Source organism: Rhinopithecus roxellana, chromosome 13 (assembly GCF_007565055.1).
Source record: "Rhinopithecus roxellana isolate Shanxi Qingling chromosome 13, ASM756505v1, whole genome shotgun sequence".
Taxonomy (NCBI): Eukaryota; Metazoa; Chordata; class Mammalia; order Primates; family Cercopithecidae; genus Rhinopithecus; species Rhinopithecus roxellana.
The window spans coordinates 71,075,214-71,086,729 of NC_044561.1; the positions used below are offsets into that span (position 1 = coordinate 71,075,214).

An 11,516-nucleotide genomic window follows, 5' to 3' on the forward strand; every position below is an offset into this window, starting at 1 on the left:
TGAGGCAGAGTTAGAGCTTAACAGACACACAAACTGTAAGGTGAGCGTGGCGGGTGGGAGCAGAGGCACAGCCGCTGATCCACCGTGGGGGTGGAAAGGGACACAGGGGTATCAGTGAGAACCAGCCCTGGGACAGGCCTACGTTGACAGACACTGCAGCATTTGGGGATGACAAATTGCTTTTTTCGTTTTTTGTTTTGTTTTTTAAATAAAGGGGTGACTTCATCTGTGAGGGCAGATAAATGGGCCCAGCATGGTCAGGCTGCGAGCGGGCCGTGGGATCTCCCCCAGGTTGAGGCAAGGCTTGTTTTACATCTGGAGAGATCTGGCAGCACCAGCACCCCTTCCCCAAGGCCACACGGATCTCAGAATTGAGCCCCCAAAGCTGGGCTTTGGGTCCTCTCCCCACGTCCTCCACCGAAGTGCGGTCCCCACACAGCTCCTCTGTGGAATCGGAGGTCTCACCTCTCAGTGAATGGATGCCCCAGCCCCAGGCTCCTTGGGACGAATGCAGGCAGCTGCTGTAAAGAATCCCGCTGGGTGGCGGGGTGCTGACACCCGCTGTGCACACTGAGCGCCAGCTGTGTACCAGGCACTGTCCCAGGCCTCACAGTAGGGGAAGAAGGTGCAGGGGGGTCAGTCATTTGCTCAAGGCCACACAGCCCGCCGGTGGCAATGAGGATGCAGCCCCCGCAGTCTGGCCCCAGAGCTGACAGTCTGCGTCACAGCTGCCTTCTGACACCTATTGAAAGAGCTGTGTACACTCGTGTGGCACTCACGTGCGTCCACTGTTGATCTTGGACGCTGCTGTGAGACTGTTTGAGGCCGTATTTGGAGGCCTCGGACAGCAGAGATTCCACAGCAGTCATTCCTGGGGCCTGCTCCCTGGGTGCCCGTGGCCACACCCGCGGTTTTCTTTACAGTGCCAACACCTATGCACGAGCTGGCAGGCCAGGCTGGTTTGGGACCTGCTGTGTCAGAAAGGGAGCGTGCGTGGAAGGAAGGAGAGACTTTTACATTGCAAGAGCAATGCTCAACACCTCCCCGAGGGACAGAGAGCCACCCACTGCCACCCCCAAGCCACAGGCTTGCCACTGAAGCGAGCTGTCACAAGGAGGATGTCCCAGGAGCATTTTTAACACAAGAACTCGAATGCCAGGAATTGAGTGGAAAAGATGGAGGAGCAACAGCCCCGGGGTGGGACTGGTGAGGAGGACCACGGCTCCACCACTCAGCAGCCCGGAGGATCTCCACCGGCCGCTGAAACAGAAGGCAACCTCAGGGACAGGCCAGGCTCAGAGCTACCCAGACTCCCCAGGCAGCATCTGGGTGTGTTTCCCTCACGTCGTTTTTCTTAGCGCACGCACACAGAGCCAAGAAGTACCCTGGGGACTGCCTGGAGGCCAAGGTCCACACACACGCAAACACACACACATGCAGACACATAAATAGCAGAAACTTGACCTCATTTCCAGGCTGGGCCAGAACATCAAGGGAAGGAGCCTCAGCGGGGCCAAGGAAGGAACAGCCTGACGTGGGCAAGGGAGAGCTCAGAGGTTCCGCCTAGCTGCAAATGCTGGGACAGGGGGTGGCGGGCTGGGGGACGGGTCGGATTCACCAGCACTTCTGCAAAGGGTCTGATGAGGTCCTGGGATGCTCAGTGGTGGGCAAACCCACGTAAACCATTGCGGACCAAGACACTGGCTGCCGTGAAACACCCACTCAACGCTCGGATACGGGGTTTGCCTTGTACACGCCGTGTGTTCAGCCCTGGCCTCAGGACCAGACGCTGGGGGTCAAAGCAGATAAGGCAGAGGTTCCCATCTGCACAGCTTTGAGAGGAAGCCAGATCGCTAAGCTTCGTGATCAGCAATGGCCACAGAAACAGAAGGACTTCCTTCTTGAAAATGAAAGCCTCAACTGAGAAAGAACAGGTAGTTGCAGGGGTCCAAACAGCTCCAAGCTGAAGGCTGTTTTACCTGAATTAAAAGCTCTGACATAAATATGTAAAGCTCAGTCGAAAGTCACCTATTAAAATTAAATTTAAATCAGCAAATTTAAAATCCTATTTTAAATATTAGCCATGTGGCTTCTGGCAGATGCCCATCAGACGGCTGCACACGATGAGAAATACGCGGCACCACTCAGCTGTGCACCTCCAGGGGCTTCCGTTGGGGCCTGGTTCTGACGTCTTTCTGAGATCCAGCAGTGACCTGGCTTCGGGCCAGCCTCCCCTTATCTGAATCTGTACTTGCCCTCACGCAAGCGGCATGCATGTGACAGTACCCATTCCATCTTCGTCATGCCCAAGAGTTTCAGCTCTGGGTTCTCTTCTGAAGCTGAAAATCTCTGGGAGGCCATTTCCCCCTTAAACAGTGGCGTCTAGATTGGAAAGGGGAGGGTGGGCGTTCCATGACTCAGGGGCTACAGGACAACAGAAGCAAATATAAAGGCTGGCTCTGATGGGGCATCTGCCTGGCTCCTGCCGTCACCAGGAGACGGATGGGTTGCTGAGTGATGCAGAGCAGGCGACACTCCTGAACTCTCAGGGTGATGAGGACAGTCCCATGTTCATGCATTTTCCAAAGGAAGTTTCTGGGACTGTACCAAGACCTCGCGTGGATACGTCGTCAGCGCTGGAATTTACTTAGCCGTTCTGAGCTGGTGAGCCAGAGGCATGAGAACTCTGCCTGGAGAAGTGGGTGCCCAACATGTGTGTCAATGCTTGGCCTGGACCTGGAGGAGTCCTTGCTGAATATGCTGTGCAGGACTCACAGTTCAGGGCTAGCGTTTGGCGCGAAAACCAGCCCACCGCGGGACATGAAAGCGTCTTAGCCGCAGCAGCCGAGTCCAGCAATGTGGACAGCCAGACGCATGCTTGGTGGAGGCAGCCAGCGGCCCCGTCCTGGTCTCAGGAATCAGTTCCCTCAAGGACAATGCTGCTGGGGCCCATGAGGACCATCCAGGCCACTCACATGTGGCTTTCCTTCTGGGATCTGCTAGCTTCTGAGATGGCCAAGGCAGACAAGCTCATGGCTCAGTGAGAAGGTGAACGTCGCCTCTGTGTTTGCTGCTAATGGTGCCTGGAGTAATGCTGTCTGGTCCGCGTTAAGGCGGGCAGCTCGGCGGCCCACACCTTTGGTTTCTTGGTCTCAGGCCCATTATGGATAAGCTGGTGTGGGATGGGATAAGGGAGTTTCAGGAGCTGGAAGGGCCTCATGGCAGCCCTATGTAGAGGCTGCCTGGCCCCTGGACTGGCCCCGCCAAGGGGAATAGGACATTGCAGCTGGGCTCAGGGAAGAAGGGAGGCCTGTCCTTTTGGTTCTTCTTTCTGGCACCCTGTGTGTGCCTGCGTGTGCACGGCTGTGTAGGTGCGTGTACAAGGAACATGTGCCTATAGTTTCTTTCCACTTGAAATTGGTTTTGAGAAAAAGGTGCATTAGCTTCCCAAGCTGGTCCCTGCAACAGTGAAGGATGGAGCCTCATCCTCATCCCAGAGCCACACCCTCAGCTTCCCCTGGAAAAGGCAGCGGCTTCTTCTGACGCATGGACACAGCCCCCACTACGGGGCTGGGGAGGGAGCTGCAGGCAGCCTTGACCCCAGACCAAATTCAAAGGACCTGCCTCTTCCAAAGGCCTCCTTCCAAGGGCCACGGGGACGTCATGACTATCCTCTCATCCCAAGCTGGCTGCATGGGTGGGTTGGTTTATACGCAGATAAGACTGCACCCGCTGATGTGGCCAAACTGCACCCCAGTGCTGCAGATGAGGAATTTGCAGGTGGGGTGATGTTGAGAGGCAGTTGTGGAAGGCTGGGCAGTGGCAGCCAGGTGGCAGAGGGGGGAGTGGGAGACCCGGGGTAGGGATGGGCCAGCCATGAAGTGCAGGAGACTGCACCCGCGGGAAGGACAGGCCAGCAGCCAGCCCCCAGGCTGCTCTGGCTCCTGTCAGCCTCCCAGCTCCAGTCCACTGTCATCCTCATCTGAACACCCTGACTGTATCTAACACCAGGGTATCTGCTTCCTGTCTTCTGCGGGGCCCACTCTACAGCCTCTGATGCCATGTGCGATGGTCTCAGGGTCAGGGCCAAGAGCACTGTAATGGTGAATTTCATGTGTCAACTTAAGTGGGCCCTGGGTGCCTAGACATTTGGCCCAGCATCGTTCTGGGTGTGCTGTGAGTGTTTCCAGGTGAGATTAGCATGTGAAGGGATGGTCCTTCGCAGGGAGGTGGGCCTCATCCAATCAGTTGGGGGCCTACAAAGAGCCAAAGGCTGAGTAAGAAGGCCTTCTCCGGTGACTGCTGCAGCTGGGACCTTGGTCTTTTCCTGCCTTTGGGCTTGGACTGAAATGCCAGCTCTTCTTGGATCTCCAGCCTTCAGGCTGGAACCTGTAGCGGTGTTTCTCCAGTTCTTGGGCCTTCAGACTCAGACTGGACCGAAACCATCAGCTCTCTTGGGCCTTCAGCTTGCCAACGACAGGTCTCGGGACTTCCCATTCCATAAGTGCGTGAGCCAGGTCTTCAGGATAAATCTCTTTCCACCTATCCTGTTGGTTGTGTTTCTCTGGATAACTCAGACGAATACAAGCCAGTCCTTCTATGCTTTGGCACCCACTTCCTAACGCCTGCTGTGCGGGAAACCCGGGCTTCAGGGACTCCCAGGACACCGTCGCACCCGTGAGGAGCCCAGCGGCAGTCACTCGAGAGCAGGGCGCAAAAGCTGCCCATGGCTGCAAATCAGAACCACCTGGGCTGCAGAGACCGGTGGGGACAAGAGGCACGGAACCTGGAGTCCACTCCAGGCACCATCCAAGGCCCTGGGAGCTGGGCTTCGGGAGGAAGCTCTGACAGAACACCACTGCCATTGCCGTCCGGGAACCTTCCGGAGGCCTGAACCAGCTGAGCTCTCCTGTCCACACACAGTCACTGAAATCTGCCCCATTAAGGGAGGAGGGTCCATCACCTCCACGGCGTAGGGCCCTCTCCCATGGCCTTGTACTCCAGACGGCTGCTCCAGAATGAGGGACAAGGTCTTCCCCGGGGTTCTAGCCACACGGCTCCCATGCAGCCGGCAGGTGGGAAGGAGCCCCTGGAAGCAGAGCCTGCCCATGTGCCCAGGCCCGGAACCCTGACTGGTGGCCCTGTCTGCAAGCCACTCCAGGCCCCCTGTGGCTGCCCCACCCTGGGACACCCACTCACCTCTGGGCCTGTCCTTTCCCTGCCACCCTGATGCCTCCATCCATGGGAGATCATCTAAGACCAGAGGAAGCCGAGCGGAGCCTTAGGTGGCTCTCAGCCCGAGAGAGACACAAACCACCCCGCCCCTCCTGTGCATCGACAGAGCCAGCTGCCCTTTCCCTGGGAGTTTAGCCCCCTCAGGCCCTGTCCCTGCTCTAACCCACAACAACCCCGCAGGGGAGGAAGGGGGAAAGTTGCTGCCAGAGGCCTTGGCAGCCAGGGCGTGAATTAGGCCAAGGCGATGAGCCGGGGAATAATGTGTCCCTGGAGCGTCCGGCCGAGGGCAGGCCTGGGGAGGGTGTACGCATGCGTGTGCACCGTGTATGTGTCTGTGCCCGCTCTTTTAGGAGGAGGCCATGGGGGCCAGAGTTCTCTTCCAATTTCCTCATGCTGGCCTGGCCAGTCAGCTGCATCCCCGGGATAAGAGGTCGACTCCTCTGCTAGGGTCTTTTAGAGGTGAATCCAGCTGACTTCTGCCTCCCCCTCCTCTCAAGCCAGGACAGTGGCCTGTGAGGAGCCAGTGGCTGCGTGCGGGTAGTTGACACGGCCTGGCTTATGGGAACTGGGGTGCCAGCCTGTATCCCCGTGTGCGGGCAGCTGACACAGCCCAGCCTGTGCCACTTCTAGAAGCCTACCTACTTCCCCAGGCCCCATCCACTTACTTCCCAGTCTGGCTCTCTGCAAAGTGCTCTCAGCGCAGCACGTGGAAAGGACGCAGCATCTCTGAGAGACCTATTTTAAGCCTGCCAGCCCCTGGGCCTGACCTGCCTGACTTACTGTGGCCCAGCAAATGTTCCCAGGGAGGCTGGAGCTGGGCTGGGTGGGTAGCACCCCCTCCACATTAGGGGATGTCCCAGGCCCGGCTTTCAGGCCCCACTCAGAATTTGGAGGCCAGGCAGGACCACAGGGTCTTGGTTCTCCTTTCTCTTCAGATTCCAGCCCAGGTACTGCCTGACAAAGCTGAGTCCCTCCCCCTGGCACCTGACGGCTCTGAGGCTGCCCTGAGCACCTGCCTGCTCCCCACACCGTCCTCAGCTGCCTCCCCTGCCACACCAGCCCCCTGTGACACCTGGGACTCTCTCCTCTGTCTCCAAATTCACCCCGGGGTCTCTTCCTCAAGCTGGGTAAATGAATGAAGGGAGCTTTCACTTCTTTAGGTTGAGGCACAGACTCTGGGAGCAGCATCTGGGGGCCTCAGCTGTGCCTGGTGCACCCCAATTTGCATACCTGGTGACCTCGCATAGGCGAGCAGGCAGGAAGCCATTGCTTTGCATGGGGCCAACAATGAAGGACTGTCTGAGTGAGAGGGAGCTGGGGCGCGGCAACAGGGCGGGCCCAGACAGACCCGTCCCTCAATCTAGAGGTCCCTACTTGCACCCAGTCTCCGCCCACTGAACCTGGGTGTGCAGGTTTACTCTTCCTTCCGACTCATCATCCCATCCATGGAACTAAAAGCTTCCTGCCATTTGAGGGCATGTTTGAGAAGAAGAGAGAGGGTGGCTCCAAGCCACGCAGGGCATGGGGGGGGGGCCTCTCTCTGCCTCAGTTTCCCCCCATAACAGAGACATCATGAGAATGGGAATGAGCCACTGAGCGGCCTATTCAAAGTGGGCCCAGTCAGCACTGGAGTTTATGGAAAACAGACTCAGAATGGAAATCCATCCTGTCCGGCCCCGGAGCCCCGCAGGCCCTGCCTGCCGCAGATGTGCACAGCTGCCCTACCCTCCTCAGCCTCCTTCCATGGTTGCAGTGGAAGTGGCTTGCCTTGCCCATGCTCAAGACCCCCACTGTGCCTCGGCTACTGGTGAGTGAAGGTGTAAGTGATGCCACAACTCAGTTTTTCCTGCATGTGGGGGTCCCCTTTACAGACCCGTGGTATTCACAGCTCTCCTTGTTCTCTGGGGAAGGGGAAAGGACCTCCCGGTTCTCAGGCTAGTCCTTGGGCACAAAGCCTGCTTCCCAGCCTGTTGTGCAGAGCAGCCAGGGCCTTGGGACTCCTGAGGGTGAAGGTGAGGAGGTGGGGGATGCCCATGACCTCCCTCCTCCAGGAGAACCCTGTGCACCACAGGAGGCAGAGCAGGTGGTGGGAGGGAAAAGCGGGCAGCTCAGAGGGCCCGCCAGCAAAGGGGCTCAAATCTGACCGCCAACCTGTGGGAGAGACAAGACCCAGAAGGGCCCTCGGGGGGCTTGAGAGGCTACGGGATGCAGGTTCTGTCCAGATGAGGGACCTGCCTAGCACAGCTGGGCCACTCTCCTTCCAGGTGGCCTCCTAGGCCCATGGGTGCAAGAGTCAGGTCTGCAGTGTCTCCTGAAGGGCAGAGCCCAGTGGCAAATGCAAGGGCCCCAAGTGAGCCTGGGGCAGACTGGATACCACATGCCACCCAAAGCATCCCAAGCTCTCCCTGCGGCTTGGACCAGAGGGGCAATGCCTCAGGTCCCCCCCAAGTCTTGCCAGATTTAAAACAAACACCAAGAAAAGGTAAGGTCTGTGGGCAGGAGGGGCCTGGGTGTACACGGCAGGGAGAGGAATCTGGGTTCTCTGGCATCCATATGCGACCCCGGCCAGTGGTGGCAAGTCTCACCCTACGCTTGGGCTACACGAAGAGTGGCTTCTGCAGAAGGCATGTGGTTTTAAAAAGCAGACACTTTCCCCCGGAAATGTAGTCCCAGAGTCTAATTCTGTGTGATGCTGGTGGGAAGGAGCCTACGGAAAAGAATTGAAGGGTGGGAGACAGCTGGAGACCCCAGCATCTGAGGACAGCAGGTAGCCTGAAGGGCCGGCAGGGGCCAGAGAAAGAAGCAGGGTCCCTGGGACCAGTTTGTTCTTTGTGGCCCCAGTCTGCTTCCTCTGCAGAGACCCACAGGAGGACAAGCCCAGAGACTGTTGTCCCAGAAGCAGGGCCAGTTTCCTCCCCACACCCCTAGCAGGGCCAAGGCTCCAAGTCACCCAGAACTTGTTAACCTAGCATGTGAGTTGCTGGCGCCTCCCTCCCTGTTCAAGGGTGCAATTCCCACGTGCCTGTGGTTCCAACAAGTGGGCAAGACCCAGATCCTGCCCGAAGTCAGCTGACACTCAGTAAGCTTGCTGGGGGCCAGACAGTGGTCCGTGTCCCAGAACGAAAGCAACAGCAAGGTCCGAGGACTGTCCCATGTCCTTGTCCAAAAGCCAACAGTGTGCACCTTGCCACTTGCGAAAGAGGCAGTCACGTGGCAAGTGAGGGAACGTTTTGTGGCCTCTGTCCACACCCCGCTGGAGGAAACAGGAGGGCTGGCCTGGCGTGGCTCCCTCCCGGCCAGGTGCTCCCAGGGCCCCGCTCCCTCCTGCCCCCAGCACCAGGCTGCACACTGACTTTTCTGTGGCTCATCTCTGACCACCTACAACCAACCGCTGGGGAGAGCACCAGGACCAAACATGTTCTGGTCGACCAGTCCAGAAAGCCAGGAATGTATATTGGCTCAGCAGTACCCACCCCAGAAATGGATTAACACTCATGGAGACATCCAGATCAAGGACACTGTAGGCACAATACTAAATTCGATAAGTTAACTTTTCATTCTACAATGGGCTGAGAAAAACTTTGCCATCTGGAAGTCAGACCGACCTGGAACCAAAACTGCAATGGGGCTTGGTCAAGCCAAGGGGCCCCTCAGAGCCCCGAGGAGAGCCAGTCTCTCTGGGCTTAGTCACTGGAGTCACTTGCTCTAGCAAGGAGAGCACGTCCATCCACCTAGCCACCCTTCACCCGGCCCAGCCTGCCCTGCCTGCCACATGCCAGCCAGCTCTCCACCATGGTAGGGACTTGCCCAGCACCTGCTTTGGGGGCCACACCCACAGATTAGGTCATGGCCACTCGGGAGGGAAGCTCCCTCATGAAGAATTTTCCAGGCACCACCTGCTGACCTTGCCCAGCAGGAAGGCAGGACATAGCCTGCCAAGCGCAGTCAGGGCAGCCTGACCGGTCAGCATCCAGGTCTCACCAAGTGGCCGGCCTCTGCCCTCACTCCCTCCAGCAGCACAGAGGAAAGTCTCCGCCCGAGCGACATCCTACTGGTGTCCTGCAATCACCGAAACCCAGAACAGATGCTCTGGCCCGGTAACCGCAGGCCCACCTCTTGGGACGCTGCTCTGGGTCTCTGGCCTGCCCCCTCCCACCACCACAGTTGCCTTTTGCCTCTTTAAGAACAGAGTCGTAAAGCAGGAGCCCAAGCCTGGATCAGACAAACCTGGAGTCAGACCTCTTCAGCACCTATGAGCTGTGTGGCCTAGAGTCAATCACTTAACCTCTCGGTGCCTCAGTTTACTCATTTATAAAGTGGGAGTGATAATGGCCACCTCGTGGGGTCGTTAGGGACTGAATGAGAGGATGCTTAAAGCAGGGGTACCATGCCTGGCACATTCCAGCACTCAACACCTCACCTCGGCTGTCACTGGTCTTTGTCATTATTACCAGATTCACAAGTGGAACCGGCTAAGACCAAGGAGCTGTCCTCTGAGATCCATTTGCTCTGCGCTGCTGGGAATGAAAGCCTCGCTGACAACGGGCTCCACAGAGCCAGTTTCTGATTAGATTGAGGTAACCCAAGTTCCAAAAACCACAGCTGAGGAGCAGCAGCTGACAAGCTGGTTGCATCGATGTGGAAAACTACCGCGTTCCAGCCGCCTCCAGACGGAAACAGGACGCATAGCCTGGTCCCGCGGCAGCTCCAAAGAGGGCCTTGCACGCCAAGCGGGGTACCCCCCAGCCTGAGGGTTCATCAACCACGCAGACCACATGGAAACCTAGCTGAGCTTCTCTCTCCCCTCGGGGCGCCAATGAGGGAGGCGGTTTCTCCCTTGGAAGTGGAAGTCAGATCTGCTCCCGGGTTCCCGGTCTAGGGCCGGTCTAGGGCAGCTAAGCCTGCCTGCTCCTTCCTTTACATCCTCCCTGGCCAGGGGCGCCCAACAGCAACGCGAGGGCACCCGACCTTCTGCCTGCACCTGGGGGCGCCCGCGTTCCCCCAAGCCAAGGTCAAGACGTCGCGTGGTGGGGCAGGGAAAGGGGCACTGCCACTGCTGGAAACCAGCCCCGTGCGCTCCGCCCGCGCTACCCTCCTGGAGGTGTCTCGAGCGCCTCTGGCGCGAACAAAGCCCGGCCGCCCCCGAGAAACTTCCGTGCATGAAGGTTTCCTCCTTGACTCGGCAGCAGCGGCCGCCGCAAGTAGTTGACTCCGCAACCCTGGAGCTCCACGGAGGCGCGTTCGTCCCCAGCTGGACCTGTGGTGCCTGCACCTGCGCGCGCTCCCGCCACCTGCCCAGGTCACCCGCCCCGGCCACTCCGACAGTCCCCGCCAGGGCCCCAGCCCCTACTCACCCGCTTCCTCCCCGCACCCGCTGCAGCGGTCCTCCTGCGGGCGACTCGGGAGCTCCTACCTGCGTAGCCGGCTGCGGGAAGCGGCCAGTGTGGCCTCCGATTCCGCTCGGTCCTGCCCTCCCCCGCGGAGGGGCTGGGGCGCTGAACCGGTGCCCAGGCCTCCCGCCCCGGCGCTCCAGCCCCCGCCCACGATGGCGGCACCTGCCGCGCTCCCACGCCACCGGGTCGGGCCCTGCGCACCCGCGCCCGCTCCCCGCTCCCTGCGCGCTCACCGTCCTCTTCTCCAGGGCCTGGCCGCCGCGCAGCGCTGCGCTCCACGCTCTGGCCTCCCCGGCCGCCCGCGCCTCTTCATTCATCGGCTGGGGCCGCCCCCGCCGCAGAGGGAGGGGCGGGGTTTCCTGCGCGGGGTCCGCCTCACCCCCCACGGCCAATGGCAGCGGCGTCCGGGGCCCCACCCCTGAGGGCACAGAGGCGGGAACGCGCGGCGGGGTACCAGGGCGTGTCTCTCCCGGGCGCCGCCGCTTCCCGGAATCCCCGCTCCAGCTCCAAGGACCGGCATCGCTGCCGCAGCCGGGAAGCCGAGAACGCGCGGTGGCGACGCCGCCCCAGGCCACGCGGCGAGGCGGTTCCGCGCGGACTCGGGATTCGCTCCTGGGCGCTGTGGGGCCGAGTGGAACGAAGCCGCCGTTTTTCGGCTCCGCCCTTCGGAAAGGCCGCCGCAGGGTCTGGGCCACGTGGGACCCGCGGCGGAGGGGCTGGGGGAACGTCACGGGCGGCCCTGGTGAAGGTGCCCGCCGCCCCCGGCCTGAACCCCAGGTCCTGTTCTGGCACGCGCCCCACCTGCGCGCACGGTGAGACCGGCGCCCTAACCTGGGAATCCGGGGGATCTCCAGCCCGCTGCCTTTTCCATAACACCATCCTCTTTTT

At 59.8% G+C, this 11,516-nt stretch overlaps 1 protein-coding gene across 4 annotated transcripts in view; it reads right to left on the reverse strand.

Moving 5' to 3' along the window:
- The window catches only part of SLCO4A1 (solute carrier organic anion transporter family member 4A1), a 29,361-nt gene extending 18,069 nt beyond the window's left edge, over positions 1-11,292 (reverse strand). Inside the window, exons 1-2 of one of the 4 annotated variants that reach the window (XM_030915094.1) lie at positions 10,862-11,292; positions 10,590-10,660 (exon numbers count right to left, since the gene is read on the reverse strand). In XM_030915094.1, coding sequence (XP_030770954.1) covers positions 10,590-10,660; positions 10,862-10,945 — 155 coding nt within the window. In that variant the 5' untranslated portion in view covers positions 10,946-11,292. Of the gene's footprint in view, positions 1-465; positions 6,746-10,589; positions 10,661-10,861 lie in introns of those variants that run through there. The other 3 variants (XM_030915097.1, XM_030915096.1, XM_030915095.1) reach the window with 3 other exon arrangements.
- Between the last annotated feature and the right edge of the window lie 224 nt (positions 11,293-11,516).